The sequence below is a fragment of the Cordyceps javanica genome, chromosome 5, assembly GCF_051103115.1.
Source record: "Cordyceps javanica chromosome 5, complete sequence".
NCBI classification, from domain to species: domain Eukaryota; kingdom Fungi; phylum Ascomycota; class Sordariomycetes; order Hypocreales; family Cordycipitaceae; genus Cordyceps; species Cordyceps javanica.
In genome coordinates this window covers 3,811,405-3,838,961 of record NC_139299.1, presented here as the reverse complement: position 1 = coordinate 3,838,961, position 27,557 = coordinate 3,811,405, and the positions used below count along the sequence as shown (strand labels likewise).

Below are 27,557 nucleotides of genomic sequence, written 5' to 3'. Positions count from 1 at the left end.
TACCAGCCTGCCACTGTGGCTTGTTGTCCCCAGTTTCTGCCACCTGTTCGATTTCATACTCGAGGTTGAACAGGACAACTCTGCGCATTTTTTCCCACCGACCCAACCCTTTGCATGGTAAATGGGAAACTAACAGTTGATCCGTCGACTTAGCCATTGCACCTGCAGCTTCTCCCAGAGCACAGCACTACCTCTGCGAATCGCCCTTTTTTTTCCCTTTCCCCCCCAATCCCACACGATGCACCAGCACGCCGTCGCCTCCGCGCTCACCGTGCTGCTGGCCACGGCGCCCACGGCATGGGCCGGCATGTACACCAAGAAGTCGCCTGTTCTGCAGGTCGACGCCAAGTCGTTTGACCGGCTGATTAACCGCTCCAACTATACTTCGGTAAGGGCCACCCCCCCATCATCTCCAGTTCGTCACGTCCCTTACGACTAACACGAGCCATCATTGATTCGCCCTGGCGCCACGTGTAAAAAGATTGTCGAGTTCTACGCGCCCTGGTGCGGTCACTGCCAGAACCTCAAGCCCGCGTACGAAAAGGCCGCCACCAACCTCGAGGGCCTCGCCAAGGTCGCCGCCGTCGACTGCGACGACGACGCCAACAAGCAGCTGTGCGGCTCCATGGGCGTCAAGGGCTTCCCCACGCTCAAGATTGTGCGCCCGGGCAAGAAGGCCGGCCGCCCCGTCGTCGAGGACTACAACGGCGGACGCACGGCCGGCGCCATTGTGGAGGCCGTCGCCGCCAAGATCAACAACCACGTCACCCGCGTCACGGACAAGGACCTGGACGGCTTCCTCGCCAACGACGCCGACGGGCCCAAAGCCCTGCTCTTCACCGACAAGGGCACGACGAGCGCGCTCCTGCGCAGCATCGCCATCGATTACCTCGGCGTCATCAGCGTCGCACAGGTTCGGAACAAGGAGTCGGCGGCCGTGGCAAAGTTTGGTATTACGAAATTTCCTACGCTAGTCCTGGTGCCCGGCGGGGGCCGCGAGCCCGTCGTCTACGACGGTGACTTGAAAAAGGCCGACATGGTCAAGTTCCTCAGCCAGGTCGGCGAGCCCAACCCGGACCCCGCCCCGGCCAAGGCCAAGGCCAAGAGCGGAAAGAAGAAGGAGGAGAAGGCAAAGAAGGCAAAGGCGGACAAGGCGGACAAGGCGGACAAGCCAAAGAACAAGGCCGAGGACAAGCCCCCACAAGCCGAGGACAAGGAGAAACCTGTTGACCAAGAGACCGAGACTAGCGACGATACTACTGCTCCTGCCGCTTCCACCCCTCAAGTCATTGCTATCCCCACAGCCTCTGGCAAGCAAGAGGTTGCTGAAAAGTGTCTCCAGCCCAAGTCCCACACCTGTATTCTTGCCCTCATCCCCGAGACCGAGACCGACGACAGCAAGACGGCCACCGACTCGCTTTCTCAGCTAAACACAAAGTACATCCAAGGCCATAGAAAGGTGTTTCCCTTTATTGCCGTTCCCGATAGCGTCGAGGAGCTCTCCGTTGCTCTCCGCCAAAAGCTCGAGGCCACAAGCAAAGTCGAGCTGGTGGCCATTAACGCACGCCGTAACTGGTGGCGTAAATATGAAGGCGATTTCGGTGCCGCGAGTGTCGAGGCTTGGGTTGACGCGATCCGCATGGGCGAGGGCGAGAAGCTGAAGCTACCTAAGGGCATCGTGGAGGTTGAGGAGGAGGCTGAGGCGGCTGAGGAAGCTGCTGGCCAGGGCAAGTCGGAGACTCGGGAGGAGGAGCCCAAGTCTGACGAGGCCAACGACAAGGGCAGCGCGGAGGCTAGCGAGGAGACTGCCGAGGTACATGATGAGTTGTAAATGTATAGTTAGCGAGATACTGTGACAAGGCCACGTCTCATATTGAATATTTCCGCCGGCGCGCCACATGTTCCGCGCCGTATCGTATGCGCCGTAGTTTACGCAGTTAATACAATTTTTTCACGTTTTTCCCAGAATAGCCTCGAGCCAAAATCTTCCACCACCACCACTGTCGTCGTCGTCGTCGTCGTCGTCGTCGGGGGTTTTTTTTTTCTACTCATCCAGGTCCATGGCCATTGCGTCGCTCTTGCGGATGGCACCCTCGCGGATCATCCTGGCGCCCTTTGCCTTGACGACGCCGTCGAGGAAGCTCCTGACCTGGCGGCAGCCGTCGACGCCGACGACGAGCATGCCCTCGAGGCGGCTGACCTGGACGCGGCTCTCGCAGGCCAGGACGGCGACGCGGTCGCTGTCGCCGAGCGTGGCCACGGTCAGGTAGGGGAGCTCCTGCTCCTCCTGGTTGTTGAGGTCGAGGAGCGGGTCGGCCGCGTCGTCGCCGGCGGCAAACGACGACGTGGAGCCGGCCGTGCAGGCGGCGACGTAGTCGGTCATGGGGATGCCGGCGTCGACCAGGGCCAGCGTGGCGGCGTTGAGCAGCGCCGCGAGCAGCGAGCCGTCCTGCGACAGCACGTGCAGGGATATCGAAATGGTCGAGTGCGGGAAGATGTGGGTGTGGAGGTTGGACGCAAAGGCCTTGGCAATGGTGATTTCCATTTCTTGTATCCGCCTAGATGAGGTTGTGTGAGTTGGCTATTTATTTCTAAATTTTTTTTTTTCATTTTTTTTTTTCCTCTTCTCCCTACTTACTTGTCGTTGCGGCCGCGCTTCTTGCGATCTACGCTGGAGAAGCCGGCAATGATAATGTCGACACTGACAGTCGCCCCGTCGCGAGACGCCGCATTGGCCTGCTGCCCGCCTCCTCGTTTCTGGCTCTGTTGCTGCTCCGACGGGCCGGAGACGACGCACATGACCTTTGTGTGGCCAATCTCGAGGTACGACGAGCCGTCGGCGGCATCCTGCGTGCGGATGAGGGCGTGCATGCGCCGGAGCTCGTTCCAGCGACGACCGTCGACGCGCAGAAGCGCCAGGGAGTATGTGGATGTATCCAATGGCATGGTGTGCACCGGATCAAGTCTTTTTTTTTTCCTTTTTTTTCCTTCTTTTTTTCGTCAAGAGAAGCTTGTTTCTTCTTCTTATTCGTCGTCGGCGGCTCCTCGTTTGGAGAAAGTGTGTATACGGAGCAAGTGCAATGCCCCAGGCAAAGGCTCTGCAGCAAATTTTAGCTTTTGAGGCGGATCTTTCTTGGTTGTGGCGCAGACAACTGGCGGGGTGCGGTTGGCTGTGGCGCATAAACCCAACCCCGGTTCAAAAGCTACCTATGGCGGGGTGTTTGTGGCCCCCAAAAAGTTTCCAAATCGAAATCTCAAACGCTCATCATCCTCGGCGGCCCATCAATCTCATTGCAATCAATGACGACGTTTTCCATGTCATCATTACAAACTCGACAGAGGCAGAGCGCCCAATCTTTCCTATTGCCCCCGCCTCCCCCCCAACCAATGCTCTAATATCCGTTCCTCCGTCACCGGGGAGCCGCGACCGCAACTTTCGGCGTTTACGCGGCGGCCCCGCACCCAGGAAAGATCACCATCGGCTTTGGGCAATCCGTGCAGCTACGCATCTCCGACCAAAGGGGAGGGGAGGGGGGGGCAAAGGGGGCGGGGGACCCCCGACGACGGGAGGGCAACGAAAGCGCTGCACTACTCAGGCCACCAAAAATGGTTGTTCTTGTCAAAGTTGATTGCCAACCTTCTTCTTCCGGGTTCCAGGCCCTTGCCTTTCCCGCCTTGGCCAATTTGGTAGATAGCTTTGGTGCTGCCTGAGCGGAGCTAATGAAAATACAACCACCCCGAGTGTTTTGTATTTTTATTTTAATTTTTTACTTTTTTTCATTCGATACGCCATGTTGATGTCATTGGCGATAACGGCGCAACCTCTTTCTGCCCCCCTTCTCATCCCCGATTCATCCGCTACTGGTCGACCAAGCCATGTAGAACGCTACATCCGATCATGTTGCTTTTGCCTAAGTAGACCGGCGTTTCTCATTGTCGCACTATAACTCATGTTCCATCGTATATAAAGTTTCTCAGTTCCCAGTAAAACGAACCCGTTCTTCTACCTCTTCAGCTCCTCTTCTCACATCATATTTTCCTCCCTTCTCTATCGGCCGACTTTATTCTCTGTACACCAACCAAAACCCTTTTTTTTCCCTTCTTCTCTCAAGCCATGGCCTCTCTCCCTTCCACCTACAAGGCCGTCGTCATCGAAAAGGCCAACGGCCCGTTCAGCATCGTCTCCCGACCGCTGCAGGCGCCCGCGGCCGGCGAGGTGCTCGTCAAGGTGCTGGCATGCGGGGTGTGCTTTAGTGATGTCGCCATTGCCAGCGGCGAGATGGGCAGCCACGTCTTCCCGCGCGTCCCCGGCCACGAGATCGTCGGCGACGTGGTGCAGGTCGGAGACGGCGTCGGGAGCAACCTCTCCGTCGGCGAGCGCGTCGGCGGGCCCTGGCACGGCGGCCACGACGGCACCTGCCGCGCCTGCCAGCGCGCCCAGTTTCAGATGTGCGACAACGAGCTCGTCAACGGCTACTCCAAGGACGGCGGCTTCGCCGAGTACGTCCTGCTCCGCGCCGAGGCCGTCGCCCGCGTGCCCCGCGACATGGATCCCGCCCAGGTCGCCCCCTTGCTCTGCGCCGGCGTCACCGTCTTCAACGGCATCCGCAAGCTCCGCGTCGAGCAGGGCGCCCTCGTCGCCGTCCAGGGCCTCGGCGGCCTCGGCCACCTCGCTGTCCAGTACGCCTCCAAGATGGGCTACGAGGTCGCCGTCCTCTCCTCGGGCGACGACAAGGCCGATTTTGCCAAGCAGCTCGGCGCCCACCACTACATCAACTCCAAGGCCAAGGACGCTACCGAGGAGCTCAAGAAGCTCGGTGGTGCCTCCATCATTGTCCAGACCGCTCCCAACCCCAAGATTGTCGGCCCTCTCGTCGCCGCTCTTGCCCCCGAGGGCAAGCTGCTCAGCCTAGCACCCGTCGGACCCGTCGAATTCGATACCGTCTCTTTGGTTCTCAAGGGTGCCAGCGTCCAGGGTTGGCCCAGCGGTCACGCCCTCGACAGTGAGGAGGCTATCCGCTTTGCCAGAAACCACGGTGTCAAGTGCATGATTGAAAAGTACCCTTTCGCCGACGTCCAAAAGGCTGTTGACAGTCTGGTCGCTGGCAAACCTCGCTTCCGCAACGTTCTCGTCATGCAGTAGGCGACCCACAGACTATAAAAGGACAATGGGCTCACAGCTTGCTCATGACAAAAAGTACCATGCATATCAACGGTAAATCTACCAATAGACAAATCGGACGAGTTGCCCTCAAAAAATACACGATAAAAAACTTTCTCTTCATCAATTGATCAACATGATACGGGTGTCCGCCACTGTAGAAGATGATTAAATAAGCAAATAAAAAATATAAATCGCTAAATATTTCCAAAAAAAAAAAAAGAAAAAGGAAAAGAAAAATGTGATCGCTACACGTAAAAATGGTCATGTTACATCAGCACTCTTGGCTCATCGCAAGGCGCCTGTTCGAAATATACAACAACTCGTCCCTCCTTGTCCAGCTCCGCCCCACGGTCCGAAATGGGTGTGTACAGCTTCGAGTGCGCCACTTCTTGTCGACTTACGCGGGCCTCGTCTCGCGGGATCCACAGTGATGGCTTGGGCAGCCACATGTCTGGTGGTGTGTAATTGCAGTGCTTGTTTTGCGCGTAGACAATGTTGGGCAGATTGTCGGCAGGAATCAGCTTCCGCAGGGCGATGAAGTCTTCGTACTCTTCCGGGTGCAAGAAGCGTTGAAAGAAGCTTGGCTTGTCAGCATTCTCGGGGCCAATATTGATGCCAATCTTGGCCAGCCAATGCTTGACAAATGGCGATTCAAACTCGTCCTTGATCTTCTTCTTTGTGCTTCCCTTGAACCATTCCATTGCCGTCGAGCGAACGCTGCTTGCACCTTCCATTGCTCTTGTCCCCGTCACTACATGTTCTTCCCCTTCTTCTTCTTCTTCTTCTTCTTCTTCCTCCTCACTCTCAATCCTCTCCTCGCCAAATGACTGTGTCTCATCGTAGTAACTGTTTGCAGCACCGGTCGGTGCCTCTGACGCTTCCTCGGCTGCTCTCGCAGCAGCTTCGGCCTTTTGCTTTTCCTCAATCTGAATCTCCTCCTCAACCTTCATGGTCTGAGGCAGGCTGATCAGAAGCGGGGCAATGGCATCGCTAATGGACATGTGAACTAGCAGAGTAAAGAGCAAAAAGATGAGCATCAAAACGACGGGCGGAAAGGAGCTGTTTAACGCAAACAGTCCAATCATGCAGATTTCCGCCAAGTACAGTCCAACAATGAGATGGAGCAAAGCTTGTGGGTAGAAGAGACCCTTGCTGTCGTGTGTTGAATCCAGAATGTAAATGAGCTTGTATTTCCAGACAATCTGGATAAACCACAGCCCAAGAGCAGCAAACAGCAGCACCAGGGGTGAGATGCAAGAGTAGCTCAGGGCAATCACGCCCATGTTGGAATAGACAGGGAAGACGCCTCCCCAGCCTGGCGTTGTCAGTTCTTTCCACGCCTTGAATCTGCTGCGCGGGTTGTCGGTAATCTTGGCCAGAACAACGTGACGGAGAAACGGCCAAATCTGCAAAATGTCTTTGCAGCCACTCAGAACGCACTGAATCAGTATGTAGGACAGATAAAAGTCGGAGGCGGATGGCAGACTCTTTGCCAATAGATCCTTGGCGCCGAGGGGATTCTTGATGATGTCTGTAATGGCACTTGATGCGGCCGACGTCAGCGTTGTGATCAAGAAGACTTGAACGACCTGAAACGCAAAGTATGCGTTTTGCGTAAAGAGCTCAACTCGATGCGTCGAGGGAAGACCAGAGACCCGTCCGCAGAAACGAAGCATAAAAGGCACAGCCGCCATCAGCAACGACAGAGCTAGTGCGGGCATGAAGCCCTGGATAAAGCCGACGATGAGTTTGGGAAGCAGGTTGATCCATTTGAGGAATGGGGCGAGCTTGATCAGCGCATCAACATTAGACACCAGTCCAACAAACGCCGCTGGAATCGACCAAAAGACAATGGCAGCCAGAACGAGGGCCATGATGGCCGTGCGTCGCATGATGAGCTCCCACCACTTCATGCGCAGAGAGGTCCAAATGACCTCGTCTGGTCGGATTCCGAGCAGCCTAACCGACATTTGCAGGGGGCGATGGTGGGCGAGAACTTGCTGGGCAGCCTGCGCGCTCTCCTGCGAGTCGAACTCGATAAAAGCAGCAGGCACCGAGCCGGCCTCGCCTCGACGCACGACACGACGCGTCTTGAAGATGAGCAGATTCAGTTCGCGAAGTCGGTTGCGAGTCCAGCGAATGGTGTCGACGCGACGGAGAAAATTACCAATCGGGCGATGATGAGGGCGTTTCTTGGTCGGGATCCAGAGCGAAGCGACGGAGCCGCGCAGATCGGGTAGCGTGTCGTGCAAGCCATAAGGATGCACGTAATCGAGATCATCTTCGGTGACTACAGAATTATTCTTCCTTTCCGTCTCATCAACCTTGGTTTCGTCGGAATGTCGGTTTTGCAAGTGTTCAATCGAGTCTTCAGACAGTAGTGCTGGTCCGGGCAGATCAACCTGAAGCTTCTCACTCGAGAACCTGGACAGCTTTGGGGATGGCGCTGCAAGCTCTCGCTCCGAGCTTGCAGACTCGACGTCCCTTTCACGCTGTTCTTGGATGCTGCCGGGTGGCGGCTGGTTCATTGGATGGTCCGGATGCTTCTTCAAGTACTGGTTGCGGGCGGCGTTGGTGATCTTGATGAGCTTTACCTCGGCATCCTCGAGTCGCTTGGCCGTCTGCTCCCGCTCCTTGACCAGCTTGGCGAGTACTTTGCTGCTTCGCGGGAGGTAGATGGTCTTTGCCGAGTCGCCATAGAGCTTTCGGAGGCGGGCTTCGTCCTGATATTGTGGAGGCAGACCAGTGATGAGCATGGTCCTTGACGAGATGCGCTGGGCGTAGTGGGGCGAGGAAAGATAGGCTTGGCGCAGGTTGACGTAGTAGATACATTCTCGGACAATGGTGAATAGAACAAAGCCAAAGAAGGCCCAAGCAACGAAGAGATGCGCATACAGCTTGTTGGGGTCCTTGACATTGCCGATAGTCAGGACGGCGAGCTGGTAGTTGCCTTTGCCGCCAGTGGCATTGATGGGAAACAGGATGGGGTAGGCGAGCAAGCATCCGACGAAACAAATATTTCTAAGTACTTTTAGATAGCGCAGAAAAAAGAAGCCGTCAATGCTAGCATTGTTCAGAACGAAAGTGTCGGGTATTTTAAAGAATGGCACGACCCAGTTGAAGATGCCACTGGGCAGCTCGGGACTCGGTTCTCTGTCGCCAGGTCAGCCGTTGGGGTGTCAGAAACGAAAAGGGCAAGGCACATACAGTGGTCTCCGGATGGCACGAATGGTTCTTGGGGCGTAGACACGCTTCAGTCGAGGGCGCAAGGCTAGGAAGAGGATGGCGGTGACGCCGAGAATGATGCCGATGGGAATGAAGGTGCCGCCAAGCTTGGACAGCGACGGGCTCTTGCTGTTTGCCGTGGCACTGAGGGTGCCTTGGCCGCTGGAATCATTTCGGGTCGAGTTGATGCGGGGATCGTTGTCCTGCGAGGGTAGTGTATGATTAGTCGGACGTCTGGGAGTGATGAAGGATACGACAACAGCCTTTTGGGTAGCTCAACTAAGCGGCGACGGTGAGATTGTCCCTAGTAGTAGGTAGAGGCTGAAGACCCAAACGGCGGGGTACGTACCTGGTTGAGGTCAAGCCGGGCGACAAGCCACGGCCATTTGTCAGGGTCGTCCATCTAGACAGGACAGCGACGTGGGCAAGATCTCTAAAAAGATGATACAACGTCGCTAGGCATTGTCGGGACCCGTCTGTTGGTGATGGTGACGTCTCGATGGGAGAAGAGGCCTGGGAGAAGGCGTGGGAAACTCGGTGCGTGGGCGAGGGAGAAGGCCGAGAAGCGATATGCACCCAGCCAGTCGGGGAGGGGAAGATGGCGGTGGCGCTCTTATCCAAGACAAGCAGGCATGGAGTGCAGACTGCAACTGAAGAGGTGTGATTGCCTTGGCCAATTGGGCAGTCCAGAATAGCCCGCCAGTGTCATGGGAAAAGTGCTTCGTTCAAGAGACAGGAGGCAAGGGAAGGAAAAAAAATTGCAAAACGACTCGAGGTGATGCGAATCAGGAACGATGAACGGTACCTCCGAACGAAAATGGGTAATGTGGAACTGGAGCAGAGCGAGAAAGAGAGAAAGCGAGAGGGAGAGAGAGTCCTTGCGCCACCACCAATCGGCATGTCCTTTGCAGGGGATATGCGAGGGAACGGGGGCATGGGGGGGATCCCTCCGGCCAGGGGACCATGAGATAACGCTACTAATGAAACCGGGCTCGTTATCCGCATCGAGATTTCACGTTGCACGCTCTTCATGGCCAAAGAGAGAAAATCGTGCAGCCCTGTGGGCATGCATAGAATGTATGCACATGATGAAACCATCACGCCTTGGTTCTTGAGGGGCGAGGGCTCTGGGAGGGTAAAAGATATGGCAATTAAGACGGCCCAGTTCCAAGGGCAACGGTTGGTAACTTGCAATCTCTAGGCCATGATACTACTTGCCAAGGTACCTAAGAGAGCGCCACAAGTGCCTCAGTACTAGGTAACCTACTAACAGGCCACTCACAGCCTACACGAGCAGCCAGCCAAGAATTCTGCGCTGCCTGTAATTTACCCGCAAAGTAAATCCAAGGTACCTAGCACTTGCTCAAAATGCCACCATGCCCACTGTACAGACGGTACCAGCCACTACAAGTACCGCTACTAGTTCCACTGCTCGCTACTTTGCAAAAGGCACTGGGCAAACAAATAGTATCTTTGGCCTTGGGCCCTTCCGACCTATTTAGGTACCTACTTAGAGACCTACTTCTACCCAACTCCTGGGCACCTATCTACCGACTACCAGTCCCCTTGTAAACACCAGTAAGTAGGTAGTTACTATACGGAATACTATACGAAAGTATGTGCTAACCATCCTAATAGTACTTACCCGTAACGTCCTGGACCGGGACCCCGCCCAACCGCGCCGACTGGCAAGTAAAACGTATTTTTACTGTGGTAGTGGCTCATCTGAGGCTGGTGTCTGTGTGTGCTGATCCGCCAGTTCTCGCCTCTGATTGGCTTCGAAGCTGACCCAGGCCAGGAACGCCACACTGTCCAAGTGCCTGGGGCCAAATCCACCGACCTTCCCCTCCCCCCCTTCGCCAATTCGCTGCAACTTCACCCGAACCAACAGCAACGAGTCCAGTCGGCGATGGCGTTTTTTCCTTTCTTTGTCACAGGCCATAACCCACCCTTTGCATCTCTCCAAGTGGGGTGCCGGTCATCTAACTGCAAGATTGCGCCCAGCGTCGGGGCCAAAAGGGCATCCATCATATGTGACACGTCAAGAAACGATTTATCTTGGTACCTAGCGAGATGAATATCCCGTCTACTGAGTATTTGTCGAGCGATGAACCGGATCCAGTGCGCCGCACCCCAGCCAGATCTACCAGTCCTTGGCACGTTCGCGCGTTCCGTCCCGTCAGCGTCGCTGCAAGTCCCCCTGGCCAAGACACCACACCCATCGTGCGTGTTTAAATTATTTTTGTTGTCATCTTTGTCGCGGACTCGCGGACATCTCGAGCTGCATCTCCATGTTCCAAAGATCAGCAAGGGTAACCCTCCCGTATAAGCTAATTGGCTAGGTACAAGTCATGACAGCCCGTGCCCGACATCTATTAGTAAGAGAGACTACTTGCACAATGCTTTCTATCAAGTTCCTCTACTATATAGTGTCGCGTGGTAATCATCTTATTCATGCCAGCTCACAGTCTTTGAATTTGGTTGCCTTTTCAAAATTATCAAATCCCATTACGAGCAAAGGGGGGGGGGGGGGGGGGGGGGGCTTTTAGGCATAGACTCAAGTGTGAAAGCCTTTCGCAAGGAAGCTCCAAGCGTCATCTATTGCCCATCTATATGCGAGCCAACTAGCAGCCCTTTGAATCAATAGGTTCGCAGTTTGAGAGGCGGAAAAGGCGGCAAAATGGGCGATTTGAAGCAAGTTTGTAAGCTTTCTCTGTTCGTCTCATCTCCACCTTCCCCCAGCATTTACCCCAGTCAATGTATGGATTCAACATTCCAGCTTTCCCGATGACAAGCCTAAGTTACAAGCCTGGTAGGCAATACAAGCCTGGTCGGCAATATACGTCTGCAAGGGTAGACACCAAAGTGTAGCGGTCCAGCAGATGCTGTACTCCATCCGGTCTGTCTCCCAAAGGGCCGAGAGATTTGCTCGCCGGCTACCGCTTCCTATGCGCTCAATCGAACGCCGCCCAGTTTCAAACAACAGGTGTAGGCTCGGTGGGCTCGTATCTTGGCCTCCAAAACAGGTAGACGCTTTTACTTACAGGGGGAGCTGACTGACCCGCAAACACACGCGCCGTTGCTGCCCTCGGCGCCGAGCTGACACGCGGTCACCCTACAGTGCTGGATGCATGATGGCAAGAAGATGGACGCCGCGTCCGCAGTGTGCCAACCGACCCTAATCATCTGAGTCGGATTTTTTTTTTGTCTTCTTTGAAAACTGCTTCGCTTCCAAAAGGATTCGTGCCATTCAAAGTCAAAGTCAAAGTCCGCAGTTCGATCGTGGCTCAGCTCGAGATGATGCTTGGAGACTTTCCCGGAAACCACCACTCACAGTGACTCTCCTACCACCGGGCTTGACCAAGAACATCCCACAAAGGCAAAACTCCGTCTGCCATTCAGAGCCAGCAGGGGCTTGTCACTTGCGTTGCGCCGATTATGGTACACTCAGACAGGACCGTGGCAGAGGGGAAATTTCTGCGCATGTAATGGTAATGACTGAGCATGGCATGTCCCTTGTTTTGAAGAGCTATATGATCACGCCTGTCTCATTCAATCGCTGTTGCTTCGCCCTAAGACTTGCAAGCCACTGTATACTTGTTCGGGGGCCCAGACACACGCCAGCATCCGCAATGTAAGTGTCAGTGACCGTTTACTCACGCACGATGCCATCGGACAAGCCCGTTATCATGAAGCATGTGAATCTAGATGCACTCTGTCAAGCAGCCAGTTTATGTCCTTTTTCGATCGTGGTTCGACTTACGCTCTTGCGATGCCATCGAATGTAAGCTTTGCCTGCGAAAGCTGTTGTTTCAGCAAGATGAGATGCCACAGTAAAGGTACTCAACAGCTCTACGCCGCAGACTCAGGCCTACAAGCTAGAGATTCGATGCCCATTGAAGCCAAACGGTTGCCAAAGAAGCCTTTTTCCAGAAGAGAAATCTCAGTTGCCGCTATCCGAATGCTTCAGATTCGTCTGATATAAGCACCCTACTCTGTAGAAACCTCGCCCCGCTCTCAAGACTCGAAGAGTCTTGGATGAGCCTCGAGTCACGATCCTATCCTGAGTATGTATATGCCCTGTGCGCGCCCCTCCACATTGATCTTACCACTGACCCAACAGGGTTGCACGATTTCAATGCATTCTGCGACATCGGCGACGCTATTGAATTTCGCTTCCGAATCACCACAGTGTGTGGACAGGACCATCTGCAGCAGGTTATCAATCTTTGAATATTCCGAGGGGGCACCTTCTAGCTCTTCAAAAGTACGGAGTACCAAAATCGAAACGACCTCTTCTGTGGCCACCTCTGTGGAACCGCCGACGCACAAGATGATATGGAGTTTATGCGCGCGGCGCTCTAGGCGGCCGATGAGCGACGCCAACATGCTGCAGCGCCAGGAGAACACCCTGCGTTGAGCACAAAGTGCTTACCAGCTTGATACACTACAGCACGCTCCCCGCCCCGTATATCATGTTCCCGACTTCTGTATACTTTGTGATACGTGGCACTCTGTGCGGCATTTGCCAGCACACTGGTAGCTCGGCTGCGGGCTCCGATCAGGCTTGGCGGAATGCGCAGCTGCACAGGGTTGAGAAAATCAACCAAAGTTTATTAACCTTGGATGGACACAGCTATGGGTCAAGAGTCTTCAGCGGTGAGCAGAACGGGTGTGGTCTGCAAACTTTGCCCGCGCATCCAACAGCTTGCTTCACGAGTCTCGCCTCAGCCCGGGCTCGTAGACAAGAATGGCTTGTTTGCAGATTGCAACAGCTACTTGGCACGCTGTCTGAACTGACTACCACACTCCGATAGTATACAAGAGCTTTAAATACAAGAAAACTCGAGTAAAATGCACCTCTGTGAGCCGAGCAGCGGTCAGGGCCCACTCAGCACAGTAGACGTGGCAACAATTACTCGACTGCTGCCAACCTATGGACATGCCACACGTTATGAGGAGATTGATATGGAAATAATCTGAGATTTGTCGTCATTCTATGAGAAGTAAGAGTATCTATATAGCATTAGTTCATCGAATGTCCGGCAGTGTGTTTTCCTGCTCGACCAGGTCTCGCAGCGGCGCGCCACCCTCGCCGTCAAACTTGGCCATGTCAACGGAGCCCAAGGGGCGGCGGCTGCGGCCGAGGCCGTAGCCGTAGTACTTGTGCAGCGCAGCCTTGAGGCCCGCGACGCCGAGCTGCACGAGCACCCAGTCGGCGCGGCTGAAGCGCGTCTGCAGGTCCTGCGCCTCCCTGAGCCGGCCCTCGTCGTAGAGTCTGAGCATGAGGGTGTGCAGCTTAGGCACGAGGTTGGCCGTCGCGGCGATGACGCCGCGCGAGCCGCCCACGAGGCCGTGGAGCATAAAGTCCGTCTTGCCCGCAAACGCGGCAAAGTCGGCGTTGACCCGCGGGTCGTGCGCCACGCGCTGCAGCTTGCCCATGTTGCCGCACGTCAGCTTGCACCCGACGACGTTGTTGTTGCCGGCCGCCAGGCCGGCGATGAGGTCCGAGTCGAGGTCGATGCCGCCCGTCACGCCGGGAAAGTTGTAGAGCAGGATCGGGATGGGAGAGGCCGCCGCCACGTCGTCAAAGAACTTGTAGATGACCGGCTTCTGCATCGCGGGCACTGCATCACGCTTATGGTCAGCCCAAGAGCCCGTGTCTCGTCGTCAGCACCCCCCGGTCCGTCCGTCCGTCACTCAGGCCATGCCATCGGCCACCACGTACCCCAGTAGCTGGGGCTGAGCACGAGCGCGTAGTCGGCGCCGGCCTCGTGAGCCTCTTTGCACAGCTGAATGGACTCGCGCGTGGACTGCGCGCCGCCTCCGGCAATGATGGTGGCGCCTGGCTTGCCGTGCTCGTCGAGGACCGAGCGAGCCAGCTTCAGGACCTCGATTCGCTCCTCGTGCGACATGTGCATGGCCTCGCCATTGGAGCCCTGAATGACCAAGCCATCGACGCCCGCCTTGGCGATTCGGGTAATGTGCGTACGGATAGCATCAAAATCGATCGTCTCGTCCTCGTGAAAAAAGGCCACACACGGTACGTAGATGCCGCGCGGCGGGTAGTGAGGACTCATTGTGCAGGCGAAGATTTGGTTTGATTCTTCGATACCCCGCCTAGATTTGTAAGTGATTGGTGGCAGGCGTCTATTCGTACTTTATAACTTTCATGTAAGCGGTCTGTCGGGACTGCCGTCATCCAAGTGCCCCGCGACGAGAATATCTCTGACATCCCAAAATACCAAAGATGGCCATTCAGGTGGCGAGGGTCGGTGGGGTGGTGCCCCGGAACGGCGCGCCCGGAGGACCCTCCCGACAGTCATCCGGCCGCCGATGACGGAGATAATGCCGGCTGCTCACGCCGGCCCAATATAGTAACAATGCTGATGAAAAACGATTTTGAGAGTTCTTCTTTGCTTTGAGCACTAAAAGGTCCCAATCAAACGTCTCTGTCAGCCTTTAGAGGTGCATCGCAGGCACCAGGCCCTGGCCATGGTCAGCCTACCCGGCACCTATAGATGACAACATAGCAAAGGTTCCTGGGCACGCGCAAGCCCGTATATCACTCAAGAAGTTGGATGAACTTGTAACTTTCTCTGTAAAGACAGCATACTGGCATCTAAATCATTAGTGTCTGTGTCGTGTTCAGATCGCTGCTGTTCACAGTATTGCTCGACCATATCAATGGCGATACGTGGAACCAGCCGTGAGATTATGGAGTACAAAACGAAGACAGCCGTTTTGTCGACCAAGAAATCTTCCAGTAAATGACTAATCAACATGATTTGGGTCTGGAGAGGAGATTGCGCTGGGCGAATAAAATTGACAAGCACCAAGAATTCCCTGTGAATGGTTTAGGTTTCGTGTCGCAGTACATACTCTATCTGCACGTGTAAAGCACAGATTCGAATGCATGTTCAAAAGCCACCACGGCAGCTCTTACGATATCTCATTTGATAGCCAGTACCTCCGTGCTCATGTTGACGCACCTCCCCAAAGCACTGTCAAAGTTCCAAGCCGTGAGATGTTCGAGGACTGAAATGTGCAACACGGATGCATCTCCCAAGCTCAGACGCTTATTATATTTTATCTTCTCAGGGCTGATACATGAACAAGCTTACATTTCGGGCTGCATATGTCGTCACTTGTATTTCCCGTGACTCACAGGGAGCAATCGCTGTACACCTTCCGCAATTGACTAGACTTTGGGCTCCTCTGCTCTGCTCCGCGACTTTTGTATGTCCCAGTGCCATTTCACGAAAGTGGGGATGCCGTGGCACGGTGGGAGTATTGGCACGCATTTCTTTTCTTTCTTTTTTTTTTCTTATATACAAACAAAAAACTTCTCCTACCAAGTATTGCCTGCTGCTTCATAGACTCGGGTACCTTTGGCAGGTGGGAAACGGAATGTGGCTTTCATTTTTGTCTCCGTCGGGAACAATACGAAACTGGAATAAGAGAGCTTTTGGCTAGCTCTTTTGTATCTACCATAATACTCCGAAAGGGCGGCGCCATGGTGGACAAGGAAGACGCCGTCTCGGCCGGACAGTTTTTGACAGCCGGCCCAGTAGCATCAGCTGAGCTCGCCCTACAACAACAACAAGTCGTTTTACTGTCCAAAGATGGTACTAAGCAGATGAGGAGGCGTTTCTGCCATGTGCTTGCTGTGGGTCGCAAAGCCAATCCCGAGAGGCAAAGGCGTGAAGCAAATCCAATGCAACTCCACAGTGGCGACCCAAATTGCCCCAGGAACTTTTGAGTGATTGGAACCAAGTCGAGCCACATATGGTTGGCCGTGAAAATACTGGGCTTTCAAACCCCCAGCCAAGTACGGCAAATTGGAGGCCCCGGGATGCGCAAAAGTTCTTCTCCATTGGCGGGCGGGCAAGCTAGCCTCGCACCTGCACTTGACCTCCCCGAGTGGCTTGCTGCGGGCTCGCTGCACTAAAAAGTCGTTCGTTTACCGGGGGGGTTTCAGGCCAAAAAGAGGTTTCTGGGGTATTCATCAATGTTACCCCAAGGCTAGCGAGTGGCGAGGCTTTATTGATCCCGGAGCGCGGCGTGGATTCCCCACGAGCTTCATTCAGTGCGACGCCGTCTTTCTTGTGGGAGGTGGGGGGAGGGAGGCATGGAGGCCACCTATACCGTGCCAAGAGGCTTACAGTAACTCCGTACAAAGGTTCCTGAGAGCCCTCGGTTTCGCTAAAAGAAGGCATTTGGCCGTTGATGGCGACTACTTCCCGGTGCCGCCATTAGTCGTGAGGCTGTCTAGTTTGCAAAACGTCCATAGCCACGCTCTGAAGGATCTTTAACCTGCGCATGTTGACTAAAACTATCCGTATAGAGTCCTACTACATCTTTTCGCGGACGACAGCAAAACCCCTAAATGACTGTTATCCATGTTTACCGTCATGGCCTTTTATTAGTCAAAGTCCACTCTAACTGGGTCGCGATGCAAAAGTACCACCCGCTGGCCCCCCCCAAAGAGGCGCTCGCGTTGCAGGGCTCTCAGCTGTGGCAAGATCGGGTGCTGCCTGACCTGGCTTTTGCGTTTATTATTAGGCTGTCCCTAATTTCCGGTGGCGGCACGCTCCAAGTGTCCTGAAGGATTCAGAGAGTTGGTGAGTGGCGCATCGACGCCACCAACGAGATTCCCGGGGCGCAAGTAAGTACGGAGTACCATTCCCTTGTTGCTAGGCCAGTAGGGGATGCAGAGCCCGACTTGTGGCCAGCCGTGGGCATTTTGCGCCGGCCCAAGAGAGAGAAGCCTTTGCGAATTGCGGTTAGCCAGTTGGGACATGTTGCGAGGACCTGCAATGAGGGAGCTGAGCCGCCACCAGCTGCAGCCTGCTCCTTTTCCCTTCCAGCACGACCGTCTGCATCTACCAGTAAGTAGCACCAGACCGCCCGTTTACAGTCACTCTATGCGCGGTCTTTTACCGAGAAGAAACTTGATAACACGGCGCACGACAATATTCGTGATTAGCGCCGGAGTAGACGCTTACTCTGTCCACTCTCCAAGTCATGGCTGTGGAGAAGTCCGTTCCAGCGAGCTGTCAATGACAGCTCGCTGTTCGCCAAGAACAGGCCTAGCTATTCCTTGGCACTCTCCCTAATAAGTAATGAAGGCCCCCAAGAGCGCTGGGGACAGAGTCTGAGGGCTCTGGCCTAACTCCACTGGTGGCGGACGACTCATACTTAGAAGCCAGTGATCAGCCCCCATGGTACGGATGCAAAATGAAAAAGTTCTCGTGTTAGTGGCTTCCGGGGGTGGCATTGCATGGCTGCAAAGCAACAAGCAAGGCTCCGCGCAGGGTGGTCTATTCTGTGGCGCCTTGATAGGACGGATGGAGAGGGGGGGAGGAAGCGAGGGTCTGCTCCGTAGTAGAGCCTAGTTGGTCGGTCCCCAGAGAGAAACTAGTTAGTTAGTGATAGGAACACCTTCTCGGTCCGTCACATTATGGGGACTTTTTACACAAGTTCCTGCCCTCTCAGTACCTACGTGGGTTACATCCTGGAGGGAGCCATGTGGCCTGCCATATTGAGATAAATACGGTACTCGTGCCCCCCCCCCCTCCTTTACTACTTCTTCTAGCTGCCTCTGCTTTTGTCTGTTGTGCATTCCTGAACTGCGAAGCGCATACAAAAAACTCGGCGCTGTCGTACCCCATCGTCTTGCTCGGTTGCGCCAGAGATATCCCCGGTTCACCACCAAGCCAGGCGTGCGCCAGTATGGACCACGACGCAGCAGTCACGGGCCAGAAGCCTGTCGTCGCCAACTTACACAACGAACCCGAGCTCGTACATGAAGCTCAGGAGCGGCACGTTGTCGGTGCCCAGCCGGGTGCCGACGCCACTGGCGATGCCAAGGTCTTGACCGATACCTACGCCAACGAGAAGCAGCCGGAACTGGACGACGACGACGACACGTCGGACAGCGATGCGCTGCCTGACGACCTTTTCGTCTCATTTCCCCTCCTCAAGGGCGTTCCTGAAGAGAAGAGCCCTCTTACAGTTCGCGCCGTGGTTATCGGAATTCTTCTTGGATCCCTCTGCAATGCCTCCAACGTCTATCTCGGTAATTTCCGCCCGCGCCGCCCGTCTGCCGTTTTTTTTTTACCCATGAAGCTAACCAGACATTTTGCGCCACAGGTCTCAAGACCGGCTTCACCTTCCCCGCCACCATGTTTGGTGCTATTTTCGGATATGGCATCATCACTCTTCTTGTCAAGGCCCTCCCCGGCGTCACCTTTCTCGGTGGACGCTTCGGCCCGCAGGAAAACTCGATTGTCCAAGCTGCCGCCACCGGCGCTGGTGGTATGAGCGGCCTGTTCGTCGCGGGCTTGCCTGCCATGTACCGACTTGAGCTGCTCTCCAACGACCCCAAGAGCGACTTTACGCGCATCCTAACGCTGACGATTGTGTGCGCCTTGTTTGGTCTCTTTGCTGCCGTTCCGCTGCGCAAGTTCTTCATCATCAACGTCTCGCGCGAGCTCAACCTCGTCTTCCCCTCCCCCACTGCTACTGCCGTCGCCATTCGATCCATGCACTCGGTCTCATCTGGTGCTGCTGATGCCATGAAGAAGGTCAAGGCGCTCTTCTACGCCTTCATCGGCGCTTTCGCCCACATCATCGTTTCCCAGTACGCCGACGGTGTTTTGCACAACTGGCACATCTTTTCCTGGTTCTACATCTGGAGCGGATACACCAACTGGGCGCAGAACATTGACAACTGGGGATGGTACATTCAGCTTACCCCGGCCTTTTTTGGATCTGGCATCCTCGTCGGCCTCAACACGGCATTTTCTTGGTGGGGAGGTACCGTCGTCGCCTGGGGTCTGATCGGACCCCTGCTTGTTCACTATGGCGAATGCGAAGGCGTCCGCCCCTACCTCAAGTCCAAAGACCCTGTCATCGCCGAGAGATGGGGTGTTGTCGCTAGCTTCAGCAAGATGACTGGCATTACCGATCCCGGGTTTGTGGCGTCTCCCCGCTACTGGATGCTGTGGCCCGGCGTGATGGTCCTCTTGGTCTATTCGCTGATTGAGTTCTTCATCCACATCCGCGTGCTTTACGACGGTCTCCTCTTTGCTTTCCGTGAAATGTCAGTCAGCATCGATGCTATGCTCAAGAAGCGCGGCAAGAGCAGCCCCTTTTTCGAAAAGCAAGCCGCCAAGGTCAATGACGAAAACTGTCTGACCAAGGACTTTGCGACCAAGGAGCAGCAAGTCCCCGTATACGTATGGCTTTCTGGAACCATCATCATGATGGTTATTGCCTGTCTTGTATGCCACTTCCAGTTCCAAATGAATGCTGGCTTGGCCATTGTCGCCTGTCTCCTCGGTATCATCTTCGCCTTCATGAGCATTTACGGAGGAGCCGTCACCGATGTTGCTCCCCTGACCGCTTCATCCAAAGCATCACAGCTCGTTTTCGGTGGTATTACCAAGGGTACTGAAAAGGTTCATGCTCAGCGCATCAACTTGATTGCCGGAAACATTGCGACTGGAACTGCTGATGTCGCCACAGCTCTTGTGAGCGATTTCCGTGTGGGCTTCCTCCTGCAGACACCGCCACACCTTCAATTCTATGCCCAGGCCATCGGCTCCTTTGTTGCCATCTTCTTGGCACCGGGCATCTTTGTTCTCTTCATGGCTGCCTACCCCTGTGTCTGGGATCCCGCCAAACAGGACGGCGAATGCCCTTTCGCCGCCCCCTCCGTTTCGGCTTGGGTCGCTGTCGCTCAGGCTGTCACTGAGCCCAAACTACCCATCCCTCTCAAGTCTGGCATCTTTGCCATTGTCCTCGGCGTGTTTGCAGCATGCCAGGCTCTTTTCAAGAACTTTTACCTGGTCGGCTCCCGTGCCAAGTATCGCGCCTACTTGCCCAACTGGATGGCTATCGGCGTCGCCTGGGTTCTTGGTCCTGACTCTGGATATGCCAACGCTGTCTTGTTTGGCTCCATAACCGCCTGGTGGTGGAGGAAATATTTCCGCAACAACTTTGAGACCTTTGGGTTCGCCATTGCCGCCGGTCTCATTGCTGGCGAGGGTCTTGCTGGTGTGGTCAATGCCGCACTAACACTTGGTAACGCTGATGGTTCAGTCAAGGGTTCGCCGGTTGCACTTCCCGGACAAAAGTGGTGATAGCCGATGATCTCTGTGTGTTCACTTGTGTTCAAAGGAAGGAAGGCGATATGATACCGTGCGATTTCACGATGCACATATACAAAATGATTCCCCTCAGCTGTTGTAGCTTATGACAGGCGTGGCTTTGGTGCTGGCACAATAGCCGTATCGAAATAAATTTAATCTTTCTATCAAATTCCTCTTTACATTTCTGTTGCTTGTGTGTTTATTTGTAATTTTGCTTGCCATCTGCGTATGTTGAGTGTAAGCGATTATGAATTGGTGCCTGGCGTGGCGGGCATTTGTGAGACTGACAAAGCGATTATGCACCCAGCCCGGCTGCCGCCTGCGACAGGAAAAGTCCCCTAGTGGCGCGCGCAGTGAGATGTAAATCGCTGATCCCTGCAGTCGTGCCATTATCATGCTCGAGATGGAAGCGTGAGGAACCAGCGTCAGGAGAAGAGCCTGTGGCCTGGACGTGGGCAAGTCAGAGAGCCTACCTTGTGAGACGTACGAGCTGCTTGGGATGCAGCTATCAACCCATTTAATGTAAACAGAATCACTGGCCAAACTAGTAACTCTTCAACCTCATCACGATAAGCAAGATACCTGGCGAATAAAATAGACCCCGCTGCCGAAGCTGGGCTAGTCGTCCTTGTCGTAGTGACGCCATTGGTGGGGCAGAGACAACCTTGAACATTCGGCAGCTCCCAAGTATGATACATTGACTTTTGTGCTCCAGTAAAGCAGAGCTAAGAATTGCTGGTTGGCTAGAAGACGAGTTCTTTTTTTGGGAGGGGGGCGAAACGCAGCTTTCCAATGGCCAGTTCAGCTCTTGCGGGCTGTTCGAGTACCCATTGCCGCCCCCCTTGGTTGCTACCCGAGCTGTCCGGCTCGTGTTTTATAAAGAAGCTGTTATTCCCCCCTCACTAACCCCTCCTCTTGCTCTCACGACAGCAACTTCTCATCCATTCATCACCTCTCCTGCCTTGATTCTCCTTTGCCGAGATCCATATACCTCAAGAAGAAGAAAAAAACGTACCCGCAGCAGCTGTCTTGACACCACCACCACCAATCCCGCCCACCATGCCTATCACAGCTCCCAAAGCCACAAAGGTTCTCGACCTCCTCAGCCTCAAGGGCAAGACCGTCATCGTCACCGGTGCCTCGGGCGCAAAGGGCATCGGCATCGAGGCCGCCCGCGGCTGCGCCGAGATGGGCGCCGACCTCGCCATCACCTACTCGTCGCGCCCCGACGGCGCCAACAAGAACGCCGAGGAGCTCGCCAAGGCCTACGGCGTCAAGGTCAAGACGTACCAGCTCAACGTGGTCAAGTACTCTGACGTGGAGGCCTTTGTCAACCAGGTCGTCTCCGACTTTGGCAAGATTGACGGCTTCATCGCCAAGTAAGCATCTCTTCATGGCAGCCAGCAGCCAGCAGCCTTCCCAAAACTAACGCGCCACCTCCACCAGCTCCGGCATGACGGCCGACTCGGGCGTCGTCGACGGAACCTCGGAAGCCTGGGACAAGGTCATCCAGGTCGACCTCAACGGCACCGCCTACTGCGCCAAGGCGGTCGGCGCCGTCTTCAAGAAGCAGGGCCACGGGTCGCTCGTCATCACGGCCTCCATGTCCGGCCACATTGCCAACTACCCGCAGGAGCAGACGTCGTACAACGTGGCCAAGGCCGGCTGCATCCACCTCGCGCGCTCCCTCGCCAACGAGTGGCGCGACTTTGCCCGCGTCAACTCCATCAGCCCTGGCTACATCAACACCGGCCTGTCCGACTTCATCGACCAGAAGACGCAGGACCTCTGGAACAGCATGATCCCCGTCGGCCGCCCCGCCGAGTCCTCGGAGCTCAAGGCGGCGTACGTCTACTTCATCTCCGACGCCAGCTCCTACACAACTGGATCGGACCTCGTCATTGACGGTGGTTACACGACCCGATAGAGGCTCGAATATAGTATAAATGAATAAAAACAAAAGATTCGTTACCATTGCTTTATCGTGGCACATTGACCCACTCGGTCGTCAGTTGACTATCATGTAGGCATAGCGCTGATGACTGTGAAGGTGAAATACGCAAGTAAACCTTGGTCAGCCAATTCTATAAACGAGAAAAGATTTGACTGAACTTGATACTATACCTATGATATAAGCATTGTACCAAATACGATTAATCAATGGACACTCCTATAGTATTCTTACCTGTCTTTTTGTGGCCAAGTTGCGCTAGCCCACTGCAATTTGATATATACAAAAGCGCATTGCTTGTACTGGTTCAATCTAGAGTTCCTTAACCAACATATCCTCCTCCAGGCGGATTCTGTAATGGCACGCATCCTGAGCGACGCGGGCTGGGCACGGGCAGACTCCAAAGCTTGGTTGTATCAGCGGATAGCTTTGCCGAACTCTGTCGTACCGACGGGGAACTTGTATCCCTTCTGGCGCGGTTGACCAGAGGCCGGCGTCGCAACGGTCTTCTCCTTATCGATGAGGACCCGTACACGTTTGGCGGCGTAGCGTAGACACGCATTACTAGTAAAGAGGACCGAATCATAGGCGCAAGTCTTCTTCTTCTTCTTGCGGCAGTTCGTATAGGTGCCGGTATTCGTCGGCACGCAAGACAGCTTCATGTTAACGGCGGCGGACTCCATACATTGGATGCACGGAAACTCTTCCTCGTTCGCCGATGCGAAAGCCTCATCCTCCGAGTCGCCGATGATGACGATCCCATCGACGGAGCGACGGGGGGCACGGTGCTTCTTGGGACCCTCGTCACCACCACCATTCGGCGGAGGAGGGGGAGGAGGCGCGGCCGCAGCGGACATGGTATTCAATCGATCGGGCAAGTGATCTTGAATGCTATATAAAAGCTCCCGTAAACTAGCAAGTCTTGAGCTCCGTACTAGATTGGTTGAGAAAGATGGACGTTTGGTCACAAAATCTTTACCAAGTATAAACTAGACCTTCGGCGCGCCCAGGCGAATGTATCAGACAGTGTTCCGTCCCACCGAGGAAACGTTTTCGCGCAGAAAGCCAACACCGAGTCTAGTAACGCGATGTGTTAAACCGCTGGCAGCCTCGACGTCATCACAGCCTTTGAACTAGTTCCACGGAGAGAGGCCGTTCGGAGGTTTCGGCGTGGAAGCCGGCTTGCGGACCGGCTTGGCCGTCGGCTCCTTTTCGTGAGCGCCAAGGCACTGCTCCTTGTCCCAAATATAGGGCGAGCCGGAAGCTTGGCGCTCCCCCGGTGACCCAGGCTCAGTGAACGAGTTGCAGAAGGCCAGAGTGCCAAGAGTTTCCTCGGATTCGTCTCCTTTGGGACCACACTCCTTGTCGGGGTCGGGCTCCAAAATGGGGAGGCCCATAGGCCCACAGGCTTGGGAACGCGATCCTGGAAGCACTGGAACGGGAACACATAACGGATGTCTTGGGCCTGGTGGTAATCTTCACCATATAGAAACGACCCTTTTAGGTTTTGCGATAAAGTTATGTCGGCAATACACTCGCAGTACCTGGAGCGGGAATCCAAGGAAGCTTTTGGCCAGGCTGGGCTTGGGGCAAAGCGAAGCCAACAGACCCAGCGCCGAGAAGAAGAAGAATGGTGGAATTCATACTGCTGAAGAGCTGAAGGCGAAGGAGCTGGAGAATGACTTGGGCTGAGGACTAGGGTGTAGGTGAAGCTGGCGAGTAGGATGATACCAGGAGAATGGAAAGCGCTCAGGCCGCTTTATGTCTATCATTGTTCATCTACAGATGTTGGTTTGATAATGGCTAGAAAGTATGTAGCGAGTTTTTTTATTTGTATGAGCCAGTCGCTAGGTCTGATATCGTATATCAGTGAGTGTATCCGTATACAATTTTCAGGAAAGCGTTGCTAATAAAGCACTCTTCATGCTGGCCTCTAGTTACTTGCTCGGTAGTATCCATGCCCATGCCCCCCTTTAATCTGTAGGATGCTTTCGGCTCATACCAGATGAACACGTTGAAGTCGAGTCCCATAAAAACAAATTGGAGAGTGAAAAGAGGCTGCAAACCTCGTGCCTTGAACCTAGGCACTGTTAGGGTAGTGAGTCGTTGGCTTGTGTGCGCCGCTGGTTGGTGTTCCGTCGTAGTTGACGGATCCCGTTGCGAGTATGGTCGTAAGCATGCTTTAGATGCTAATAGTAAACGGGGAAAGACGGACTGTAAAATCTAGATGCCTGTTGTTTTGCTACTACTGAGGAATCAAAACAAGAAAGAAGAAGGGAAAAATGCAGGACAACTCGTCACGTAAACTCACCAGGTCCTCTATTGGCGGTCGGTCTCGTTGTTTATTTGTAATCTTGCCAATTTCCAAGAGTTGGACAATCAAGATCTTATTTTCAATTCCAATTGACTTGAGTAAAGGAAACCTCATATTTATTCTTCTAGCGCAATACAAGTATATTTTTAGTCCTGTCACTCTGTACAAGCTATCAAAATGTGGTGTTTTTGGGGGCGCTGAGAAGTGGGTGACGGACGTTGCCCGGATGAGAATTTGGAAGACGGTAGTGAGCGGCAGGACCTCGGGCTGCACTGGGCCTCGTAAACCTCATCAGAGCAGCCAATCTGGTCGCGGATTACTTATTATTAGTATGAGGTCTTGGAGGCCCGGTGCAGCCCGGCGTCGTGTCGCTCAGAGTTGACTCCGGACAGTCGCTCTATCCGGTCCCTGTAAGCTTCCTTGCCGCCAATCACCGTTGACATTCTCGTCCAGCTTCGGATGCCACGAGGGGGCGCAGGTAGCAAGCGAACCTAGATCAAATCCGCTTTCCAATGGCCATGGCCATTTGTCGTGAATGCACACGCTTCACAAGGTTTGCGGATACTTGAGGCGGAAGCAAATTAGGGACTCTATCGGCACTTGACCTGGCCAATGAAGCTTTGATGGTGAGCTCCAATGGTTGGCTAGTCCGATGCAGAAGAAAATGTTGACATGCGTGATATGCAAACATGCATCTCTTTTCTGTCAGCCTTCAAGGTCATAGCGCGTGGATTCTCTAGAGAGCTTGAATGATGGATCGCTGAATACAACGGCCACCGTAGTGGGGTGAGGTGAGAATGGACGGCCTTGAAGCCAATACAGTCTGTCAATATGGATAACAATATATGCATTAGTTCCATTAGTAATTTGATTCAATAAGCAATAGGATGCTTCTTTGGACTGCCACATACTTGTTGTTTAGCTAGGTGATGGTCATTGGTTACAAATGGTTCTAATGTCACTGACCTACTTGCCGTGTTGACGGCGACTTTCCCGCCCTCCACCATCCATCCCCACTCCAAACTTCAACTCGGAATGGCTTCCACCAAGGACAACACCAACAAGCCACCGAAATCACAGCAACCGAAATCACAGCCATTGCGCGAGCTCTCCGTCTCCAACATGGTGCGCCCCTCTCCCCTTCCCCCTTGTCGGCAAGCATCTTGCGTGAAATGAGAACGGCTGGGCTGACTCGTCGTCGTCGTCGTCGTCCTCGTTCATCCCCCCCCGTGCAGAACAAGGACTCGAGCTTCACGTACGTGCACATGCACCGCGCGGCCGACGCCGACCTGTTTGACGACTTTTGCCGCGACAAGCTGCCCGACGACGAAATCTACGTGCCGCCGCAGCACCAGCCCGTCAACCCCGAGGACGAGGACGACGTGGTGCCGGACCAGCACGCCGCGTTTGGCATCCAGCGCGCCACGCAGCGCGTCGACGAGCCCGCCTGGAGGGACCTGGGCCTGGCCTCGCTCATGCGCAAGGGGCCCGACGCCAACGGCAGGAAGAATAGCGGAAAGGGCGCCGTCGGCGTCCGCAACCTGCCGCGATGATAGAACCCGACAAGTTGGAACTACATGGTGATGGGCTGGCGCCGCGGGCGTTTCGACCAGCGAGACGGGCATGGGCTTGGGAGCGACCCACGCTGTATTGCATTTTTTTTTACGACGACTGCGTTTTACAAAGTATACGGCAAATAGCGTATAGCATGATTATGACCTAAGAAATAAAATACCCAATGAATTCTTGTATACCCAGCAGAACGCTGTCAAAATGGCAGTTGACCGCCCCAACTCCAAACTCCATGTGCACCCCGAAATCAAAAAGTGCATGACTTTTTTTGAACATGCTCCAACGTCATGTAACATCATGTTACCCCGGGGTATTCTAATTCTTGCCCAGAAATGCTTCTCGCTCGACAACTTCCGGGGCAAACTTGACCAGAAACACCGTCTTGCCCGGCCACATGTCGCCCTCGGCCACCGTGTGCGCCGTCACCTTGGCCGGGAAGTCGGCCCCGTCGCAGAGGCCCTCGATGACGCCGGCCGCAAACGCCGCGCAGTTGAGCTGGCTCATCTCGCGCGGCACGGAAATGTACTGGTTCACGAGCGGCTCGTTGTCGATGATCATGTACTCCTCGGGGGTGTCCGGGTTGTTGCTCTTCTCGAGGCGGTCGGCCTGCCTCCCAAACAGGTGCGTCCAGGCGTTCTGCTTGATCAGGTGCAGCAGCGCAATGATGTTGAGCGGCCGGAGCTGCGTGCGCGCGGGCTCGCGGTAGAGGAGCAGGTCGAGGAGCTTGAGGCCGATGGAGTGGCCCTGCAGGTTCAGCCTGCAAGGGAGAGAGAAAGCCTTCTGGTTAGACCGCGGGGTTCCTGACAACTTTGAGAGCGCAACGTCCACCCAGTGCAGGGGGGAATTCGGTCTTCTCACCTTTGCTCGAGCTCTTGTATCCCCTTGACGCGCCGCTGCGCATACGTCACCATCTCGCCAAACAGGTAGGCAAAGCTCGCCTGGCTCATCTCGCCGCCTTTGGAGCGGTTCAGCGGGCGGTGGTAAATAGTCTTGCCATTGCTCGGCAGGCGCAGGCCCGACTCCTTGGTGACGGCCTGCGCGCCCGGTTGTGTGCTCGCCATCTTTGACTTGGTCGCGGGGGCCGTGGTTGGGGAGACGACAAAAGTCTTGAATGTGAAAGGGTGCTAGGGTAGGTAGGAGGAGCACCAGCCTGTCGGAGGTGAGGCCAGTGAC

The 27,557-nt window shown here is 54.8% G+C and overlaps 11 protein-coding genes across 11 annotated transcripts; 5 read left to right on the top strand and 6 right to left on the bottom strand.

Annotated features, from left to right (window-relative positions):
• Positions 1–238: 238 nt before the first annotated feature.
• V2A60_008390 (uncharacterized protein) lies at positions 239–1,831 on the top strand (the record flags this gene model as incomplete). The annotated part of the gene is made up of 2 exons (XM_083259663.1): positions 239–388; positions 482–1,831. 2 exons carry the CDS (start codon positions 239–241, stop codon positions 1,829–1,831), a joined length of 1,500 nt encoding a protein of 499 aa, XP_083115789.1.
• A 213-nt stretch (positions 1,832–2,044) lies between these two features.
• V2A60_008389 (exosome non-catalytic core subunit SKI6) lies at positions 2,045–2,946 on the bottom strand (the record flags this gene model as incomplete). Its single annotated transcript, XM_083259662.1, has 2 exons — positions 2,045–2,558; positions 2,639–2,946. The coding sequence occupies 2 exons, from the start codon at positions 2,944–2,946 to the stop codon at positions 2,045–2,047; spliced, it is 822 nt and encodes a 273-aa protein (XP_083115788.1).
• Positions 2,947–4,114: 1,168 nt separating this feature from the next.
• Positions 4,115–5,143, top strand: V2A60_008388 (chaperonin 10-like protein; the record flags this gene model as incomplete). Its single annotated transcript, XM_083259661.1, has 1 exon — positions 4,115–5,143. The coding sequence occupies one exon, from the start codon at positions 4,115–4,117 to the stop codon at positions 5,141–5,143; it is 1,029 nt and encodes a 342-aa protein (XP_083115787.1).
• A 287-nt stretch (positions 5,144–5,430) lies between these two features.
• Positions 5,431–8,792, bottom strand: V2A60_008387 (uncharacterized protein; the record flags this gene model as incomplete). Its single annotated transcript, XM_083259660.1, has 3 exons — positions 5,431–8,317; positions 8,372–8,592; positions 8,739–8,792. 3 exons carry the CDS (start codon positions 8,790–8,792, stop codon positions 5,431–5,433), a joined length of 3,162 nt encoding a protein of 1,053 aa, XP_083115786.1.
• A 4,628-nt stretch (positions 8,793–13,420) lies between these two features.
• V2A60_008386 (dihydrodipicolinate synthase family protein) lies at positions 13,421–14,469 on the bottom strand (the record flags this gene model as incomplete). The annotated part of the gene is made up of 2 exons (XM_083259659.1): positions 13,421–14,016; positions 14,118–14,469. The coding sequence occupies 2 exons, from the start codon at positions 14,467–14,469 to the stop codon at positions 13,421–13,423; spliced, it is 948 nt and encodes a 315-aa protein (XP_083115785.1).
• Positions 14,470–18,124: 3,655 nt separating this feature from the next.
• Positions 18,125–20,538, top strand: V2A60_008385 (OPT oligopeptide transporter protein-domain-containing protein; the record flags this gene model as incomplete). Its single annotated transcript, XM_083259658.1, has 2 exons — positions 18,125–18,470; positions 18,545–20,538. 2 exons carry the CDS (start codon positions 18,125–18,127, stop codon positions 20,536–20,538), a joined length of 2,340 nt encoding a protein of 779 aa, XP_083115784.1.
• Positions 20,539–21,606: 1,068 nt separating this feature from the next.
• Positions 21,607–22,474, top strand: V2A60_008384 (SDR family oxidoreductase; the record flags this gene model as incomplete). The annotated part of the gene is made up of 2 exons (XM_083259657.1): positions 21,607–21,926; positions 21,994–22,474. The coding sequence occupies 2 exons, from the start codon at positions 21,607–21,609 to the stop codon at positions 22,472–22,474; spliced, it is 801 nt and encodes a 266-aa protein (XP_083115783.1).
• Positions 22,475–22,914: 440 nt separating this feature from the next.
• On the bottom strand, positions 22,915–23,355 carry V2A60_008383 (uncharacterized protein; the record flags this gene model as incomplete). Its single annotated transcript, XM_083259656.1, has 1 exon — positions 22,915–23,355. One exon carries the CDS (start codon positions 23,353–23,355, stop codon positions 22,915–22,917), a length of 441 nt encoding a protein of 146 aa, XP_083115782.1.
• Positions 23,356–23,631: 276 nt separating this feature from the next.
• Positions 23,632–23,895, bottom strand: V2A60_008382 (uncharacterized protein; the record flags this gene model as incomplete). The annotated part of the gene is made up of 1 exon (XM_083259655.1): positions 23,632–23,895. One exon carries the CDS (start codon positions 23,893–23,895, stop codon positions 23,632–23,634), a length of 264 nt encoding a protein of 87 aa, XP_083115781.1.
• Positions 23,896–25,847: 1,952 nt separating this feature from the next.
• V2A60_008381 (Apc13p protein-domain-containing protein) lies at positions 25,848–26,365 on the top strand (the record flags this gene model as incomplete). The annotated part of the gene is made up of 2 exons (XM_083259654.1): positions 25,848–25,937; positions 26,048–26,365. 2 exons carry the CDS (start codon positions 25,848–25,850, stop codon positions 26,363–26,365), a joined length of 408 nt encoding a protein of 135 aa, XP_083115780.1.
• Positions 26,366–26,699: 334 nt separating this feature from the next.
• On the bottom strand, positions 26,700–27,445 carry V2A60_008380 (TRAPP subunit TRS31; the record flags this gene model as incomplete). Its single annotated transcript, XM_083259653.1, has 2 exons — positions 26,700–27,141; positions 27,243–27,445. The coding sequence occupies 2 exons, from the start codon at positions 27,443–27,445 to the stop codon at positions 26,700–26,702; spliced, it is 645 nt and encodes a 214-aa protein (XP_083115779.1).
• Positions 27,446–27,557: the final 112 nt, after the last annotated feature.